This window comes from Bidens hawaiensis, unplaced genomic scaffold (assembly GCF_021521415.1).
Source record: "Bidens hawaiensis isolate Kalapana, Puna unplaced genomic scaffold, B.hawaiensis_p1.1 tig00044428_1, whole genome shotgun sequence".
NCBI lineage: Eukaryota > Viridiplantae > Streptophyta > Magnoliopsida > Asterales > Asteraceae > Bidens > Bidens hawaiensis.
Window position 1 is genome coordinate 4,229 of NW_027497895.1, and position 21,319 is coordinate 25,547.

The 21,319-nt window shown below is 35.7% G+C and overlaps 1 protein-coding gene and 1 pseudogene across 2 annotated transcripts; one reads left to right on the plus strand and one right to left on the minus strand.

The window, feature by feature from the left end:
• On the plus strand, positions 1-11,323 carry LOC143594979 (ras-related protein RABA5b-like; annotated as a pseudogene). The gene is made up of 2 exons (XR_013146448.1): positions 1-284; positions 10,817-11,323. The product of XR_013146448.1 is annotated as a ras-related protein RABA5b-like (transcript).
• A 1,300-nt stretch (positions 11,324-12,623) lies between these two features.
• On the minus strand, positions 12,624-19,089 carry LOC143594982 (uncharacterized). The gene is made up of 13 exons (XM_077074144.1): positions 18,633-19,089; positions 18,439-18,548; positions 18,278-18,340; positions 17,995-18,187; positions 17,810-17,914; positions 17,604-17,731; positions 16,953-17,514; positions 16,751-16,816; positions 16,572-16,648; positions 14,966-15,587; positions 14,749-14,901; positions 13,020-13,535; positions 12,624-12,930 (listed from the first exon to the last, which is right to left on the minus strand). The coding sequence occupies exons 1-13, from the start codon at positions 18,903-18,905 to the stop codon at positions 12,742-12,744; spliced, it is 3,057 nt and encodes a 1,018-aa protein (XP_076930259.1). The 5' UTR covers positions 18,906-19,089; the 3' UTR covers positions 12,624-12,741.
• Between the last annotated feature and the right edge of the window lie 2,230 nt (positions 19,090-21,319).

Here is a 21,319-nt window from a genome sequence, read left to right on the forward strand (position 1 = left end):
ATGGATGAATCAGTGGCGGGAGGAGAAGAGTACCTGTTCAAGATAGTGGTAAATCGGTGACTCGGCAGTGGGTAAATCCAACTTGCTCTCGAGAGACGAGTTTGACCTGCACTCACAATCGGCGTGGAGTTTCAGACCCAGGTCATGGAAATAGACGCAAGGAGATTAAAGCTCAGGTGTGGGATACTGCCGGTCAAGAACGCTTCCGTGCAGTCACCTCTGCTTACTACCGTGGTGGCGGTCCACTTTTGATAGCGTTAACCGCTGGCTTGATGAACTTCATAGTAAGTTAAAAAAAACCTAATTTGTTTGTGATTTTGTTTAATTTGTTTAGTCAATTACTATAGTTTTAACTAACATAGGGCGTTGTTTAAGATCTGATTCGAAATTGAAATTGCATGCCGATTGATAGTATGATTATTTACTAAGAATAAATATATTTTATATATTTATTTATATGGCTATCATTATCATTTATAATAATAGATGATGGGCCTATATATAGAGAAAATAAATTAAGGGTTTCTCTCAAGAACCCTAACCATCCTTAACTATACATCTAAAAGGGGAACTCGATCAAGATGACAAGCATGTCGACTACATCATACCCTGTTGCGGTTACTACTCTTTATGTTGTAACAGGTTCATAGGTTTAATATTTATCATGTTTTATATTACTTACATGAAGAACTGATGGCATCAGAGTGATGTTGATTAATTAGTTCTTCATGCTTTTCTTAAATCTGGATCTAAATCGGAAAACACAGCCTTAAAAAAAATGATAAACCTTTAAGTTTTGTTTTCGGTTTTCATCACTAATCAGAGAATTCAAATCAATGATTAATGAATTTTCGCAAATCTGTTTGCAACCAGAAGCAGCCTTCTGGAAATCAATTTCGTATGCAAAATTGTTCGCTAGGGGTTTTCCGAATTATGGCCGACATAAGCTTTAACCCTATTTTGATTTAAAATTTGGTTTTGCAATATAGTTGTTATTTAATTAAATTATGTGGCCACATAATATTGGCATGATAATTTTCCGTTTCACATCCATTTGTTTATTTGTTTTTTTTTTGTGTACCTCACATTAAATCAACTTACCGGAAATAAACCCATATGCATGGTAACTTTTTTGCAAGCATCGTAATGATTAAATGTTTTCCTAAAATTGTGTAGCTTTATCACCAAATTTGAAATATCTAAACTAATTAATTTATTTCATACTAAATTAGGAGATAAAATCCACACATTTAAATTTGAAACAGATTTTGAAATCATCTCTTAAATTTTCAAAGTCAACCTTATAGGGATAAAATAGTTTGCAGGTATAACTCTCGGGTTTTCTAAGAGTTTTGTGGGTCATAACCCATAAACCCCATAAACCCGAAAAAGAACTAAAAACCGGAAGCACTTAATCTACCGAGAACTAATTTTTCTGGATTTCAATCCTGTAAACTGACTTTACTAGAAGAGATAATTTCTATTAACTTTAAATGTTTTGTAAACCTTAAATATTATAAAATTTTACAAAACATAAAGGCTTAACTTGAATGAACTTTTGATGTAACACTTCTGCCCAAAGGTGATGAGTTACATTTACCCTATCATTCAAGTATAACTGAAAAGCTTTTGTTAGTTTTGCTTAACATGATACAGATGTCTCACTTCTGCCCAAAGGTGATTTGTTACATTTTTAATTAGCAAAACTAGCCCGTACATAATTAAAATAATTGTCTCACTTCTGCCCAAAGGTGATGTGTTACAATTGTTTTGCACATATACTTAAATAAATTTTAATTCTGCCCAAAGGTGATTTATTTTTTGTTTAAGTAGAACTTTTAATTATAGTCTATTAGTTTGATGTTAATAATAGACATATCACATCTTCAATATAATATAATGATCCTTCATTAATCTAATGATCATAAATTTTAATATGTATTATCTTAATATCTCATAACATTACTCGCTATAATTTTCTTCTATAAATAGCTATCTCATCCAAATCATCCACTCTAATCTCAAAACACAATTGACTTTTGTCTCATAAAGAGTTTAAACAACCTTTAGCTCTTCTCAATTTTAATTATCCATTAAGACATGATATGACTATCCTACTGCTCTTTTTAATAACAATTATTCCATTGAAAATTAGAGCCTAACAAATGGAATGAGTCAATCATAATGTCTATTACGATAATGATAATCAATAACTTACATAAATAAATGTTATCACTAGAGTTATTATACATTTAGTTTTCCCTAAGACTAATCAAAATAACTCCCAAGATTCATGCAATCCTTAAAAATTCTAACTATAAGGTTAGATGATATTATTGAATATATCATAATGTACAATCATGACATAAAATTAAGGGCTCACACATGATATTAAGTACAATGTTCTAGTACATTGCATACTCAAATTTTCAATAGTACAATTTGGTGCCTTAAAAATCAACTATAATACTCAGAAGCACCAAAGGAAAATGAGTGTGTTGATCCGCAACATATGTACAAGAAAAGAAATGTTTAGTACTAGAAAATAAGATGTTATTCAACTCACTACCACTAAAACCTAAAAGAGGATAATTCTAAGGTTTATAGACAAAACACAAGTATTACTTCCAGTTATAAGTTCTCTACGGAGAAATCTCATTGCAAATACATGTCATTAGATTAGGCATAAGCAACAAGACTATCCATAATTCAAAAGAACAACTGGCTAAACTGATAGTTGTATATTAATGATATTTTAGTATGCTAATTCTAATATTCACATTAACACATGATTGGTTGTGTCAAATAACTAACATGAGTGTTAGTGACAAATTTACATGTTAAGGTTATTAGAACCATGATAAATTGTCTTTTAATTACGCTTTATGATATCTTCAATATTCTGGATATTAATCAGAATTTAGTATCAAAACTTAAGCTACATTATGACAGTTATGAGGTTTGCATAGCTAACATAAAGTCACTCTTACTTTAAACTCTCATATTATTTGTTATTAATATCCGGATTGAAACATTTATGAAATAGAACTAGATAATACCATATACTTTCACAACTTTTGTTATCATCCAAATATAAATTTAACAAAAGACAAATGAGACCAATAAAATTCATCCATTAAAACCAAATTTCATGAGAAATCATGACATGGTTGATGAGGGTGATTTTTCATAATCTCATTCTTAGTGATTTTAAATCATGTGTTAGATGTCCTAAACATTACTTGGCTTAAGAAATATATATGGGTCCACTAGAAGTTATATTTCACGTACATTCGTGGAACTTATTCAAACGGAATATTCAGACATAATTCTTTTATCATTTAAAAAGCTATTTACTTGTATATAATCTGACTTCTATAGTCCATGGTTTTAAAGAGTCCATTCATATATACATAATACGATTTCTTCTAAATATGTCCCTAAGTTTATTATGACATTTGGACGTTAATGAAATCAAATCAAGTCTAACATGTATATGAGAAATTCCCACATCACGTACATCATTGAAACTCCTTATGTAGTTTTTCTAGAGATATTAAAGATTAGTGGGAGCCTTAAGTGTCTGTTAGAATCTATTGGTCTTTAAATATTGACCCTAAGCATGCTAATTTCCTAAAGGTTTCTAAGGTTAGTGGGAGCAGTAAAAGTCTTTATAATGACTTGACAAAAGTACAAGAGACAGGGGGAAAAGAGTCATTAAATTTTACTCCGAATTTAACTCCGATTACACCTCTTGTACACCATACTGTACCAATTCTTACACACTTAGAATCCTGAAAATGATAGCAACCTAACCAAGAGCTAATTTATGAAACTAAAACTTCAAATAAACCCAATAATCAACTCAGGAGATCATCTAGGTTTTAAAACCTACTAACACTGATGATTATGTAACCTCCCTAACTAAAGTTGAAATGGATGTTGGAAAGTTTGATCCTGCCCCTTATAATTAAACCATTAGCATCAATCATAATTGACTCCATAAGTCACGATAACGTTTTGATATATGGTTGAATCACCTTAGAGTGTTCATAACTAAACTAAATTCCAATACGAAACGTTAAGACAATAAGAAGCATGATTGATTGTTAAAGGTTATATTCAAGGATAAACCAATTATCAAAGAATCTTCTTACCTATATTACAAAAGATTTCTTTAAGTATCATTATTGTTCTAGTAGCTTATAATAGTTAAGAGCTACATTAGATGAACATTAAAACAACTTTCCCTAACAATCGGTCTACATACTTATTTGTTCATAAAGCAACCTAAAAGTTATAAACTGAAGGTCAAAGAACATTTAGTCTATAAGTCAATAAAGTTTATATATGGGTTAATGCAAACATCAAAATGTGATGGAATCTTTATACAATTATTTTTATCAAAAACCAAGTGGATTAATGTACCTACCTCAAGATGAGTGGGAGCAACTAAAAACAAACTTGTCCTTATATAGATGACATTCTTCTGACAAGTATATGTTACATAAGTCAAAGCATTGTTCACACATATTTTGATATTATAGATCTCAGAGACATTCCTTACACATGTAACAAACAATACTGCTCTATTTAGAGGATAATAGGATCATTGAGATTATTACCTTATGCTTCATTAAGTAGAAGCCTTATGTAGTTTCAAGTCTATACTCGTTCAGATATTACTTAAAATTGCAACACACTAGATATGTCTAGATGAATGTGAAGCATTTAAAAGAGTATTAAAATATCTTTAAAAGAAACGAAAAATTATAATTTAAAAGAAGAAGTGAGAATTCAAACCGGTAGATTACTCTAAACTTTGTTATATTCAAAGATAACCTAATGTAAATTTCGGGATATATTCTCATGTCAGCAGATAACTCTTTCTCATGGAGGAGTCATAAAGAACTGATAAAAACAATCTAAGTTATAATGACATGATATGTTGATTAATCACAACGCAATTAGCAATAAATGTTGTTGAAAATTTATCTAATGTAAATTTCGGGATATATTCTCATGTCAGCAGATAAATCAATCTCATGGAGGAGTCATAAAGAACTGATAACAACAATCTAAGTTATAATGACATGATATGTTGATTAATCACAACGCAATTAGCAATAAATGTTGTTGAAAATTTATCAGCGGACTCATAAGTTTATTAACTTCATAATTATTATATATTGAAGACTTACTGTGATAAAGTCAGCTACCATGTTTTCTCAAACACCAACACTTTGAGAGGTGCTGCATTAAATTTCGATATGAAACTAATTATTCGTTTATGAATGAATTGAGGAATCTAAATTTTCGTATCGAATACATTCATGATATGCTTAAGGATCCTATAACTAAAGGTCTACCCGTAAGTATGATGAAAGTGCTTATAATCATGAGGGGTTTATTGATGACCATGTACAACTGCATATCGTACTATGAATGATTAACTATTAATTTCCTCACTAGTTTTGATTTTGTATGTCTCTTAATATGTTCTGCATGTATAATGACATATAGACAAATTATTATACAAATCAAACGTTCTGAAGGGCTTACTTGAAAATTTTGATCATAACTACTTAGGTTTTAAATAAGGACTGCAGTATGATTAATGGGGGTCTTGAGCTGATGTTCAATTCAATGACTGTATTTCTCTGCTCCAGTTTAAGTTTAAAGCTAAAATGAGTGTTAACTCCTGATCAGGCTTATCTAATACTCATAATAAATGATTACTCGGCCAAGTGGGAGAATGTAAGAATAAATATATTTTATATATTTATTTATTTGACCATCATTATCATTTATATAATAATAGATCAAAATAATTAATTATACCTTATTGTATATTAGCTTAGTAATTGTTGATGGGCCATATTACTCTTAATAGCTAATAAAGGGTTTCCCCTTGGGTGTATATATAGAGAGAATAAATTAACATCATAACCTAATCTCACACACATAAGAAATCATGTGTCTCCTCTCTCTTCTAAACCGGGTTCCTCTCAAGAACCCTAACCATCCTTAACTATACATCCTAAAAGGGAACTCGATCAAGATGACAAGCATGTCGACTACATCATACCCTGCTGCGATTACTACTCTTTATGCTGTAACAGGTTCATAGGTTTAATATTTATCATGTTTTATATTACTTACATGAAGAACTGGTCAATATATTGGAACTTGATTATTGGAACTTTATAGAGTTATTGAGAAAGTTGAAGAGGCTAGGTAAACTGTTTTAGTATGTTTATTTAGTATGGTAAGAGTAGTAAGTACTATTATTTAGTTGCCTAGAATAACTTGTCTTATTTTCCAAGTTTTGTTAGTTTATTAGACTATGCGTAGACAATTTTGGGGAGACGAGGTGTGATAAGGTGGTGGGCGACAAGAATTTGTCGCCTGTGTGTGTTTTGATTTAATATTATTATATTAAGTATGTGTGTAATATATATATATATAGAAAAGGGTTCAAATAAAAAGAAGTAGTTTCCTAGGAATGGTAAGAACCAATAGAATTTTGACATTTGGCATTAAAACCTATGCTGAAAGAATAATTCTATGAAACTATGTCGGTTATAATGATGAAAAAGTAATTCTAGGAAGCTATGACGGTTTTTTTTTTTTTTAATAAAATATCTTGAGATTAAGTAAAAAAAGTTTGTCTACTATTACATAGACAATTACAGACTAACGGCAGATAGACGGGCAACAAGCTGCGCCGCTACCCCCCTTCTGAATAGCAAACCCTACCCTACTAAACACAACGTTCCCCTTAGCATGAGCGGAGTTACTGCTGACTACCTGCTGAACCTGCTTAAGGAACTGAACCGCGTCAGGGCCGAGAGCGCCAAAAGTGTCAAAAGCAAATGGTACGAACACGTGCTGATTCTCAAGGCAAGCTTTCTCGTGCTTAGCTACTTTACCCGCCTCAGCTTTGTTTATCGCATGACCAGCCACAAACCCGTGGTCCCGTAGCCCAACGAGGGGGGACACACCTGTCAAATCAACGCACGCGTGCTTACCTCCTTCCCATCCAAAAACAAGAATGTCAACAGGCCGTAGGGTTGATCTCCCATCTAAAGGGCAGGTCAAGAAGTTTACCGGGGCTTTCTTTTTTGCCGAGATCCCGGCCCACTTAAGGACGTCGTAAAGCACATCTCGAACTAGATCATGTCGATATTTAAAGCCCGGTAATTCTTTGCAATGGACTGCATGCTCCCCAAAAGACGGTTTTTGGTAATTTTAAATCTCAACAATTGATTGATATGATCCAATGGCTATGATTTATTCTTAGTCTTCCTAGGAAACTACTTGTTTTTAGGATAACCCTCCCCTATATATATACACACAAACAGATATATATCGGGACTACAACACCACTGCACCATTTTGTAGCCTTTCCACTACACATAGCCTTTTATAAATAGATGGTTAGGGTTTATGTAATTTGAAAGTGTCAGCAATAATAATAAAGAGAAAGAGTCGATCTTGGTTGAGATCAAACTTCGTGTTCGTATTCTTGGGCCTGATTTCCAACAATGAAAATATTCATTAGAGGTGAGCGAACATTAACCGTTAACCGAAATTAACTGATAACCTATAGTTATGGACTTATGGTTAAGGTTATTTGATTAACAATGTGGTTTTTTGGTTATGGTTAAGGGCGTTCATGTAAGGCCCCGTTACCGGTAGCCCTACTTTCCTGTTGGATTTACTCATAAACGCAGTTCTAAATATCAGAGTTAATTAAAACATTCGCGGAATATAAAAGCTTTCATAAAACATTTCATAACAAAACACATCTTGTCTTAAAACGTCATCTTGTCTTTCAAATTAAACAAAACATTAAACTTAAACGTCTTGAGTCTTCCGATGCCAGCCACTTATTCAATGCCACGTGTCTCCTCAAGCGAGATGCCTCATCCTACTCACCTGCGTGCATACTAAAAGTCAGCTACGCTGAGTGAGTTCTAGTTAATCATACATTATACAATACACATAAACTTATATTCTTTCATTCATACTTTCATACTTTCTTTTGTATTAACTTACTTTCATATCTTACGTTATAAAGAGCATTACGCCCTACATTCCTCGAGTATTATTAGGGCTCGGTACCCTCATTCCTCGAGTATTATTAGGGCTCGGTACCCTCTTTCCTCGAGTATTATTAGGGCTCGGTACCCTCTTTCTCGAATATTAGTAGGGTTCGATTCCCTCTTCGTTACCATACAACCATACATCATACCTAGAGCATTATTAGGGCTCGGTACCCTTTTCGTAACCATACAACCATACAGCCATCATTTCCTTTTTTTATTAACTTTATCACGTTCATCATATAAGCATACATATTATACTTACCTCATACATAGCGTTACAACCCGACAGTACGTGCAATATCCGAAGATCGTTCACGTACCATCAAGCAATCATTCATACATTTCACATTATTCACATAAGAAATACACTTATCTCTTAGGATAAGCGTATTAACAAACATATTGAGTATGCACACAGCCCCGAAAACATAACACATAAATGGGGCTAGAAACTCACCTGAATCCTGTTACGCTCTCCGTTAATCGTTATTCCCTTCTTAAGCTGTGCACGGCTAACTGTATAATATTTACATGTATCAATTAACTACTACTACTCATGTTGTATATCTATCTTTATATAACCCACAACGAACGGGGGTCCGGGGGCAGCGCCCCTGGCAGCGGGGTCTAGGGGCGGCAGCCTCTAGCAGGGTCCAAGGGGCAGAGCCCCTGGCTGGGGTCGAATAATATGTTACTTAAAAGTTCAAGGGATGAATTGTAATTAATTCATTCTTTTTCTAAGTCCAGGGACTGTTCTGTCATTTTATTAAACTTTCTAGTTCGTTATTCAGTCTTTAACGAATTGACTTATCTTAGCGAACTGGTCATTTGTAACGAACTGAACCCTCTAACGAACTGGACCTCTGACGAATCCGTCCTTGTACGAACCAGTCCACATAGTGAATCAGTTCAAGTAACGAATTGGACCTTCTAATTCGTTATCTCCTTTAACGAATGGCTATAACGAAATGGGGGGGGGGTTAATTCGTTATCTTTTCCTTAACGAATCAGGACACGAACTAAGGCTTGTTCGTTATCTTTCCTCAGCGAATCTACTTAACGAATCAGGACACGAACTAAGGCTAGTTCGTTATCTTTCCTCAGCGAATCTACTTAACGAATCAGGACACGAACTACGGCTAGTTCGTTATCTTTCCTCAGCGAATCTACTTAACGAATCACCCTTAATTCGCTAAATTCCCGTTAGCGAACTAGGGTTAGGTCAGGGAATGTCAGAACATTCTCTGACATACCCTTAACCTCGTATTACTTTTCCGGTGCCGCCTTTCCGGCGCCGTCATTGCCGGAAAGCCGCCGGAAAAACGCGAACTCACCGGAAAAACGATTCTTAACTCGTTTTTCACCGTTTTTCGCCCCGTTCGATCCAGATCTGAGCTAGGGTGATCCCTAAACTCATCATAGGTTCGGTTTATACCCGATTCCACCCGGATCTCGTGATTTAAACGGTTTAACGGTGTCGGCTCGTTGTTTCGCAACTTTATCTAACGGGTTAAGCTCATACAATATTAAACTATCGTTACCTCGGATCGGTGCTCGGTTTCCTTCTTGATTTCGGATAGAGATAAGGAAGAACTAGAGATAAATCTTAAGTGTGTGTTTTGGGTGGTGTATGGAATATGTGTGAATGAGGATTAAATGGATATTAAGGGTTTATATATTTATGGATCATGGGCTTAAGCCCATGGTCTTTCCTTCTTTCTTTCCTAACCCAAGTCCATAACCCATATTCATTTACCCAGCACTGGCCCAACTCGTATTCTATTTATCTAAACCGATAACGACCCACTATGAAATAACGAAATTTATTTTTATTATAATAACTGAAAGTAGGATGTTACAGTTCAATAACCAAATGTTAACTGAACCGAAAAGAATTGAGAGATGTTTATGTCGAGATGAAAATGGTATATATGTTGATTGAGTATATACGTGTCAATGTTGTAACGGAAAACCTTGAGAATATGTAATTATGTATATGCATACATAATTACACTAATTTTGAGGTGCGCGCATATTATGTATATATGTGTAAACCCTCGGGTGGGCAAAAGTGAAATTGCACTAATTTTGACGTTATTTTACTAATCTCGTGAAAATAACGTTAAAAGTGGCGGAAGGTTAATCAGGCATCATGTGGTGGCGTTGATAGCCGAAAAACGAGGGTACATGCACCAATCAGCCGGTATCCCGATGATTGAGTGCTATGTGCTTTATGTCCAAGGCTTGATGCAAAACTACTATCGAGCCGGGTGTCTCACCAGAAGCAGCCTCTCTATCCCTATGGGGTAGAGGTAAGGCTGTCTACATCTTACCCTCCTCAGACCCTAACATAGCTTTGCTATTGGTGGGATATACTGAGTACGATGATGATGATGATGATGATGTATATGCATACATAATTAACCTTCATTAAATTTCCATTTGATGTCACAAATTTTCTTTTCCATATTCATTTAGTTAAATTTTAGTTCAAACTTGGCTTGGTTAATTAACCGAAATTGAACCAAAACCAACCTTCATAACCAATTAACCGAAAATGAAGTTCAGTTATGAAGCTAGCGATTTAATTATGGGTAAATACCGAGCCAAACTACAATTTTCACACTTCATGATTGAATTAGGAATTCTTCGTTTACAATTGAGCGTAAACTCCGTAGATTGATGAACTGTTGAAATTGTTGCAGCTCACTGTGACACGACGACAGCGAGAATGCTGGTAGGGAACAAGAGTGATTTGGAGAATATTAGGGATGTTAGCGTTGATGAAGGTAAAACGCTTGCTGAAGAAGAGGGACTCTTCTTCATTGAGACGTCCGCACTTGATTCCACCAATGTTAAAGAGGCTTTTCAGATTGTGATCAAGGAAGTTTATAATAATGTTAGAAGGAAGGTTTTGAACTCGGATTCGTATAAGGCGGAGTTGTCTTCTAACCGTGTGAGTCTCATTAATGGCTCCAAGAGCACTGGTTCATGTTGTTCGCGATGAGTGTTGCACTGTTTTTTTGTAGTGATGAGGTAAGGTTATAGTTTTTGTTTGATTTGGTTGGGTTTAAAGTATGAAATGAAATGATGTAATCTGCCTTGCATTTTTGAATTTGAGTTACTAAAACTGCATATAAAACGTTTGTTTGATTAGTGATTTGTCATATCTTTTGTAACATTAATTTTGGTTTGGGCGAATTATATATTCTTTTTTGAATGGTGAATTCATTAACCGAGCAACAAGCTTGAAAAAAGGAACAAACAATACAGAAAGGAAAACAAATTTACAAGTTACAACAGAACAACTTACGATCATCATTTCTCCCAATCCAAGCTCTTGAGGTCCGCTCTATGTTTGATCCAAAGGTAAGAAGTTGATTTAATTCTTCCCACCAGACCTGTTGTAGTAGGATTTTTATGAATGAAAATAGTTTCATTTCCAAATCATCCAACATGTGGTTGCAATAATTGCTTCAACCAACTGTTTTTTTCTTCTTTCTTAGTTTCAAAGTGACCGGAAGTTCCACCAGCTGTTTAACCGTTCGACGATGTGTTCCTTGTGGAAACTTTATCCAGCCAAAAATGATAGTCCACACCCAGTTTGACAGCTTACGGCTGATTAAAAGATCGTCTACGGTTTCGGGTTCCAAATCACACCAAACACAGTTTAAAGTATCAACCAGATTACCCCTTAATGCCAAGGCAATCGGAATACCCCTCATCCAACTTTGATATTTTTCTTTAATAAAAAGTTTAGGCCTTCTAACTTCTCCTAGGCTATAAAAAAACATCAAATTTACAAAATTTTCATACAAGGTAACAGAATTCAATTTTAGGTATTGTAACAAAGTAACCCCTTTAAGAAAAACTTTAAAATCATAAAAATCAGTTGAAATAAGAAAAAAAAAAAAAAACCTTTAAAGTGAGCGATTTTGTGTAGCGTTGGATGATTTAACTTAGGTAGAGAAGGTAGACTGATTCCCCTTTTATGCAAATCGATATTTTCATCTCACATCTCAAGTAGAAGTGAACAGAAAAACAATGATCAAATACCAAAAACAGAAAGGCCTGGGCCAGGCAAAGCAAACCGTGCAGCAGGCTCGAACCAATTAGTCAATACCGGCTGGATCTAAGCATGACGCAACTAGCTACACCTCAGTGTGCATGACCAATATCATTTTGAACAATTCTTTGTCCGTGTAATGAGTAGTGTACACATTGACGCTAATAAAAAGAACTCATAAAAACCATTAATGCCCTACTAACAGATCGAATAAGATAAAACATGATTTGATGATTTGTGCCCAACAGGTGCACTCAAAGTGTTAAAAGAGTACGAACATAGCTCGCCCTCAACATGTGGCATTGAAAGAGAGAGAAAGTAAGACGCTTACCACTACGTTAGTCACTTGCAAAAGAACAGTCTTGCTATAAACCTGACATAATTATGGACTTGAGTCTCAAAATTGAAATAAATAAATGGCCTTTTACCGAGTACCTTTTCCTTCTAATACCCACACAAATACAATCCATAAATTCACATCCACCAACAAAATCCCAAAATTCTAACCAAGAGCTTATATATATATCTTACTTTAATCATATAACTAAACGACATATCACTGTCTCATGGTTTCCTTAACGCAGAAGCCGCACCCATAACAATAGCCATAACAACACCAACACCCGCCCCAACAGAAGCACCCACCGCTGCAGCCGATAATGAGTTTGCCTTAGCCATTGCTTCTCGGTTTGCTTCAACCGCCGACTCTCTCCCTTTTGCTAATTCCACCATAAGTCTCTCATTTGCAAATTCCTTTAATATCAAACAAAACAATGATCATGAATTCGTAATATGAACTTATATAATTACATACTACTTTCAAAAAGGTTAATATATTGTACCTCCAAAGCAACCTCTTCATGGTTGCGAATAACACGGTGGACAAGCTGACAAAGAGCACCGACACCCTCAACAGGAAGAGTGGCACTCTTCTTTTGGAAAGATCGTCTAACCAAATTAACAGGACCCGCGATCAATTTATGGGGACCCACCCACTCATCAGAATCTGTAAGATTACTTGCTGCAGTGGGCATTACATATGGGCATGAATTAACAACTTCAGTTGAACTTGGAACCGCTCGATATGCTTGAAGAACAGTTTCTACTGCTCGCTTTTGTTGATGAGCACTCACTGAAAACTTGTTTGTTATAGCAAGCACCCAAGGGATTCCCAGTGCTTTCGCCTCGTCTAATAAAAACGAGAGTGCAGGTTGGCGTGTTGGTGCATCTGACTGTGTGTACCATGGTATTTTGTGTGATAGGTTGTGCACTAGCACAATTAAATCGGTTTTTGTATTGACATCACGAACCCCCATCCATAATTCGTTTTTAAAGCGAGTAGCTTCTTTATTCAGATCCTGCATCACATGTACAAACACACAAGAATCTATTATTATGTGTTGAATTAGGTCAAATTCACAACACCTTTTTTATCCATACTTTTAAATATTTTTGACAGATAACTAACATGTTGGTTATGATCACAAAACAAAATTATGATGATATTCTAGGGTCACGTTTCGTTTGTGGAGTTCTCAGGAACTGGGAATGGAATTGGAATTAATTCCAGTTAAAATCGTGTTTGGTTGACCTACAAAAAAATTTGAATTTTTTTTTCCAACAAATTCCCTCAAAACAATAGATTCTAAGATTCCTTCACCCAAATGAAGGAGGTTTTGGACACTTTCATGCAATTTGGGTTTAAGGTACTATGAGTCAGAGCATCAACGATGAAGGTTGGAGACAATTTTAAGGCTGGGGTACAGTCTGGAAGGGGAGAATTAAGGGCATTTAAGGTTTGCTCCACCTCTTCTTCTACAGATGTGGTCCGCAGACTGCAGACGTTTTACCTCTAAAAAACAAACAACACCTAAGTCTTTTAGCTATTTATAAAATTAAATACTAATTCCAATTAAAAAATTACAAGCCAAACACAACGTATATTTCATTGGAATTAATTCCAATTCCATCAAAATCCCACTCCTTTCAAAAAATTCCACGAACCAAACAGACCTAGATATTTGAATGAAAACAACAAAAAAGGTTGTATTCACTAAAAGTAGGCATTGGGAAATGAACCAAACAAACATGAACGAAGCATGTCCGTGTTCATTCTGTCAAGTTCAACTGAACGACCATACACGAACAATTAAAGGAGCAAGGTTTACTTGTTCGTGTTCATTCATTAATAAAACGAGCGTGTCCGTTTATGATCATTCTTTAATAGTATAAACAACTGGTTCAAAATAATAAAAACTAGACAAACTTGTAACGCGGGCCTAAAAAATATAATGAATATATAAATGAACGAACGAGACACGTTTTCTTGTTCGTTTGTTTAACAAATGAACAAAAGAACTTTGTTCATGTTCATTCCTTTATTAAATAAAGGAACATAAACAAACTTCTCGCCAAATAGTCCATAAACGTTTCACGGAACAATCTGTTTGTTTGCAGGCCTAGCGCAGATAGACCCATTTATAAGTCAACAGGTCAAAACTAACAACTCTTGTTTCATAGAGTGAACAGAGATGTATATAAAAGAAAAGAGCTTTATACAAATATAAAGACCTGTAAATTTACGCCTGCTGAGTCTGTAAAGTATAAACCACCCGCAATGCCTTCTTGAACATCAACATCCATAGCAAAATTCTCAACATTGGTCAAAATGTTTGCCCTTCCTTGGTCTAATATCGCCTTTAAAAGAGAAGTTTTACCAGCACCCTACACAAATTCCTTGTTGAAATATAAAATACAAAAACAATAATATAATTTCGGTTAATAATACCTCAAGGCCAACCAACCGCACCCTACGGGTTCGAACTTGAACCTCTTTTGAGGTGGTGGAAAAATCAGTTGTGCAAAACACAACAAAGTCACTTAAACCTTCAGGACACATAAACTTCCCCAAATTGAATGCCTGCAGATTCTGCGGCATACTTTGATCAACCGGGTTCATCTCCATTGAAGGAAATCCAGATATTATTGTATCTGTGGTAATTTGATGCTTTGGAGGTCGCCTCAACGGTCTCCCAACTAAAACACGAATCTTTTGTATGTCTGGCTGTACACCCGGGTCAGAATTATTAGTGGGCACAGAAGGGAAGGTTTCAACAGATGTAGAGCACCAGTTACCATTAACCCGAGCTTGAACTAGAGTGCATAGATGCAAACCGGTTCCAGCGATATCTACTTTAATAGGCTCGGTATTCTTTTCACCAGGAACACCATTCCATCCGAGAGGAAGAATAGATGTAGCTGTGCATATTACAGGAGTTTCCACAATATGTCCAAGCTCAACGGTATTAGCAAGTGAAATACCGAGCCATTTTTGCAACCGTGGAAATTGTTGTTGTTGATCCATTCCCAAGAAAGATGAAGAGTCATCTCTCATGCAATCATTGTAAATCCTAAAAAAAATTTATATGTAAGCAGCTTGAACACCAGCTACTTATTAAAAAATGTTCCAGTCTTTCAAGGTGAAAACTTCTAAAACAATTGCAGATCGATGCAATCTGTTTATCTAAAATCTTACAACGGAGATAATCTGGATCGTCAAAATTTCTTACTGCTGCGTATTGAAAGATAGGCCTGTAAACAAACTGCGGGAAGCATGTTTGTGTTCGTTCATTTAACTTAACCAAACAAATGATCGAACATAAACAATTAAACAAATGAAGTTTTCTTGTTCGCATCCACTCGTTAAAAAAATGGACGTATTTGTGTTCTTTGTGTTCGCTCATTATAAGCTTATAAAACAAACGGTTCACGAACACAAACAGACACGAACGCAAACAGATGAACATAACTGAACATAAATAAACAAACATAACTAGGTAAAACCAATTAAAAGTAAATATGAACAACAATGTGTTGGGCCTAAAAACCTATTAAAACCAGAAAAAATTGCAATGAGACGAAAAAATTTAATTTAATATATTAATAAACTTAAACAAACGTAAACTAACAAACATAAATGAACGTTAATGAATAAACTCAAAACAAATGTAAACTAACAGCATAAATAAACGTAAACAAACGAATCTAAATGAACGAATGAGACACGTGTTCATGTTCGTCCATTAATTAAGTAGACGAACTTTGCGCCGAAACGGTTCACGAACAGTCCACTGAGCGTCCGGTTTGTTTACATGCCTATTGGAAGATCTTTTGCCAGTATTTATAATAAATGTGTAATGGCGTTCATATGCAGTTATGACTTGTTGCAATTGATATATAAATTTGATTCAAATATACCCGATTTTTTTAGAAAAAATGTAAACAATCAATGATTCAAAATATTTGAAAGTAGAATCAAGTATACCAAGTAACTTCCAACTATGATAGCGTAGAAGTTACAGGTTCCCCTCACTTCAACATATAGAAGATGTTACCTTTGGAATCTAGACCTATATGATCTCATGGAATGCGATTGAAGTCTTTCTTTTAATTCAGCAATTACAGACCTGACCTGAATATGTCTTTGCCAAAACAAAGCAAACAAAATGAGAAATTCAAGGAAAACCCCGGCAACACTAATATCATACACATATAGGATATATATAACTCTTACCGATGTCAACTTTGAATACTCAGCACCCGATAAAGACTCCACAGATGAATTCCCCAAAAGATAAAGCTACGAGAAATAGAAAATCCTCATTAGATTAGACATTTATTAAAAAAATCGAACATTGCACTCCAAGTTATTTCACAGCAGCCTACTTCACATATGAACCACAATTAAAAATAACTTCCACCAAAATGTTATCTACCTGTCCAAATGGGACATATGAAGGTAAGGTGGGAACTCTATGCCACGCCTTACGTTTGTCAGTTGATTTACTTTTTCCAGATGAATTTCCATTTATTATTGTTTCACTTAAATCCCCTTTCTCTGTATAGGGAAATGGTTTCAAGGAAATGCCATCAGAATCTTCTTCAATCTCAAGAGACTGTGGAGCATCTTCTGCATCTTCAATTGAAGATGATATGTTGGAATCAGCAGCAGAATTTACATTAGAACCAAATTTATTGCCAGTGTATTTATTAAGCTGTCTTCTAACAGCATTTAAGGGAACAAGGTTTGAAAGTCTCCAAAAAGAATTATTTACAGGTCCCAAACCCAAAACCAACTGCTCATTTCCGTTCTCCTTTTTCGCCTTTTGTTTCTCAGATGTTATGTCTTGTTTTGACATTGATAAAGTTGACGTCTTGGAGTCAACTTGATGTGCATTGTAGTGATGAAAGTATGCAGGGGATAATATACGGGGTACGAGATCTTCTGGGATGCAGTAAGTCTTAAAGTATTGCTGCCACCCTTTCTCATTAACATAACTGTAAATAAACATGTATGTATATAAAATTATAAACATATAAGCCAATAATTATATGACTTCTACTAAACATCAAACGATTGAACGTACTCTCTTAAAGCAGCATTTCCAACAGGAGGCTGGGAAAATGTGATGCATTTCACAGGTATTCTTTCTTGTTCTTTTGATGAAGCAGATGCAATCACCCTCAAGATTGCAAGGGTGGATAAAACAGCAACCTGAAATTATATAAAAATCTTAGTTTTTTAAAAGAAAACAAAACCAAAATGAAGCATGTCAGCATGGCGCAAACTTACTGCTCCACCAAGCGAATGTCCACATAGAACAAGTTTCCTTTTTTTCTTCTGAGCCAGCTTGTATAACTCCAAAGCAGGTATCCCTTTAGCACGAGACATGAATCCCTATAAATTACTGAAAATGTTATCCACAACCACATTATTATCTACAAATACATTAGCATGTCAAAATGAAACTCATTTACCCGATGAGCAGCAGGTTTAATTGAAGTCACTCCCTGTTGCGGCTTCGCTCCAAGCGTTCTCGGAACATCCTCAGAAACTTTTTTTTGACCATCAGCCGTAGCCGAACTTTTCGTAAATATCTCATCATTATCCTCAACTACATCATCATGGAATATAGCACCTTGAAGTATGTTCGCATCAGCCATCATATCCCTGTAAAATCATTCCAACAATATAGACAATAAAGAAACACTCTCTATACAAAAACAGAATAACATGTTACACTAATAGCTAATCACATACTTGTATTGCTTGGTTCCAATAAACGAAGCAAACAACGTGTCTCCGGCTTCCGCTAACAGATACCTGTACAAACTCCACATATAAGATTCCACACGCGCTGCAGCAACTAAACACTTCTAACTTCTAGTTCTAACATAATATAATAATCTAAACCAAAGCACCTGTGAGGAACATGATCCGAAGACGGCTGAATTCGCTCCAACGACACAACTTGACCGTCAAAGTCAGCTTTAAACTTATTCACAGCTTGCACTAATTCAGCATCAGGTCTCTACCACAATTCACAACAACATAACCATTATCAACTATTAACAATCCCTAAATTATAATTATAACCTAATATATATACACACACCTTATAAACACACTCAGACAGCACCATACAGCAAAGGATATCCTGCAAATCCGATAACGAATCGGCCTTAACAGCAATACAGAGGTTATGAAGCTGCTTCTTCCGGCGTTGAAACTCTTGGTGCATTCGTTTCCTCTGTTCTCTGCCTGTGATCCACGGCCATTTCATAGTAATCGGCCATTGCTGCGGCCACGTCACTTTAAGCAGCTTGGTTCGTTGGTCTCTGATCCATGATTCCACTCTGTGGTGCAGAGACTCCATTGGAATTAACATTCACGGTTTATATCGCATCGGAACCCTAATTTGATTGATTGATTGATAATAATATTATCGGTTATTATTTGCAATTCCGTATGTGTTTTTGCAAGGGAATGTTATCGGGAGAAAAAGAGTATATGCGGATCGGTGATTGTGAAACGAATGGCCGTTTGCTGTGGCATAAAATGATAATAATAATAATAATAATAATAATAATAATAATAATCGAGTTTTTACAGTTTTTTATATGTTCAAAAGAAAATTGTTGTATAAATGTTTATTTTCTAGTGAACAAGTGAAAAGGTTTGATAAACCTATTGATACGGACATATAAGAGTTATGTGGAATATAGTCAATGATGTACTTTGGCTTTCTTGTAGCAGGGGTTAGTAAGTCGAATTTGATTGGGAATTTGAAAGCTAGAACATTCGGAATGGATGATTGATTATGAGATTAAAAGTATAATTCATGATATGGGTATCATGTTGGTAATGTTCGACTTGGTTACGTGAAACTTGCATAGTTGATGACGTTTTCTTATTATTTTTAAAATATTTGATTTTAGGTAATAGAGCACTTCACTAGTTCACTCTAATGGTCTGGTTATATGGTGTCCTCTCTTTTAAAATGGAATTGGCGGGTTCAAATCCTTATTATACTTAAAATATATAATGATTAAAATGGTAAAACAATGTACTTAGAATCCAAACATGTATATTTGACAAAATAAAATGTATATATAATTGAAGAAACACGGATCCAATTCTCTTACGGTGCCTGGATCCAATGAGTCCACAGGGACGAGTCAAATACAACTAACCAACGATATGAGCACAATCTCCTGAAGTCCAGTGACAGAAACCTGCAAAACAAGCACCGTGAGCTCGTTACGGGAAGGACAAGAGGGGGGGGGGGTCTTCCCGTAATCTCCTGAAGTCCAGTGACAGAAACCTACAAAACAAGCACCGTGAGCTCGTTACGGGAAGGACAAGAGAGGGGTCTTCCCGTAACCACCCTCCGGTGTGAGAATAAGTATAGTTCCGATAGAGAGAAAGTACTTAAGTATTTAGAGTAGATAGTGGAGAGTGAATGTGTTACCTCATGGAGATTGTGAAGTATTTATAGCCGAAAAGTGTGGGAATATAATTGGTCCAGCTGTCCCTTTCTAGAAGATGCCCTTGTAACCGTTTGAACACGTGCCTTCTTGTAATAGGTTGGGCTATACGGCCCATGTGCATGGTTGTAACAACCTGGACACGTGTCTTCATGTGATAAGACGAGATAAACCTGGCCATGTGCACGGTTATAATAACCTGGCCAGTTGTCCTTCTTCTATTGGTTGAAAGGTCACGTATTCATCAAGAAAGGATCTTGTTAAATCTTATAGAAGAGAGTTGGTTAAATACAGATGTCCTATGACGTTGCCTACTGGCCATCCTTGCGGATGACTTCTGAGGGCGTCTAGATCCTCCCGCACATAGCTCCTGGGAAGTAATGTTATTCTTCCTTTGTCTTGAATTATGCGGGCGGTTTATATGTCCCGCGGGTGGCATCTAAGAGGATCCCCTCTGACCCGCGGGTGGTACAAAGGGTATTTGGGTCTTTTTGGTACCATACCTCTATAAGTCCCCCTAGTCCATTGTTTCTTCCGCGTGAAGCTTATATGCGGGTGAAATTTTGGACTTAAGATATTATTTTGGGGATTTCTGGGATTTGCAAGTTGTGGTAGAGATATTTTTTGTTGGTGTGGATAACGATGAAAAAGTACGAAGGGACATTCTGCCGGCTGTCATACAGTTGACGTGACGTCTATGTCAGTAGTCACTGTACCCGGCTGTTCAAATTTTCACTTTTTTGTTTTTCCCGAGTGACGTGGAGCCGTTCCATTGGACCAACTATTTCTCTTTCCATTGTTCGTATCCCATCGCATTTATTGCGATTAGTATAAATAGGGATAATTATCTTTTCTTTTAAAGTTTTATCGCCTTTGATTTCATTTCTTTGTCATTCTTGCTCTCAAATTTCTGATTACATAAATCTCCTTATTCAAAATTGCTCGTTGTTTTCCTTTCGTCACCGAACCAATGGATGGTGATAAGAAATTGTCATCGTCACCCGATATTGACACTGTGGAGACTAGTTGGGAAAGAACTGAGTATGAAAAGTTAATTCATACTTGTGGGGGGTCAGGAGTTCCCTGATGCAGGATCTGTTGCTAGTAGGCCTCCTGCCGGCAAGATGGCAGTCTATGCCGAATTATTTTCTCATGGGAATCTTCAGTTTCCGATAACCAAGTTTCTCATGAATATACTTAGCGCTTACGGAATTCATCTTTCCCAAGTGCACCCGTTTGGACTCATGCGGATTCGCCATTTCGAATTTGTATGCAGGGCGAACGGGATGGTTCCTCGCATTGACCGGTTTCCGGT

What these genes read in the sequence shown, in the direction of transcription:
- LOC143594982 (XM_077074144.1), bottom strand. Translation starts at nt 18,905, where the DNA reads ATGTTAATTCCAATGGAGTCTCTGCACCACAGAGTGGAATCATGGATC. An exon ending in GACATTCGCTTGGTGGAGCA is followed by an intron (nt 17,732 to 17,809) that starts GTAAGTTTGCGC and finishes ATATAATTTCAG; the next exon opens with GTTGCTGTTTTATCCACCCT. An exon ending in AGTATTCAAAGTTGACATCG is followed by an intron (nt 16,649 to 16,750) that starts GTAAGAGTTATA and finishes AGACATATTCAG; the next exon opens with GTCAGGTCTGTAATTGCTGA.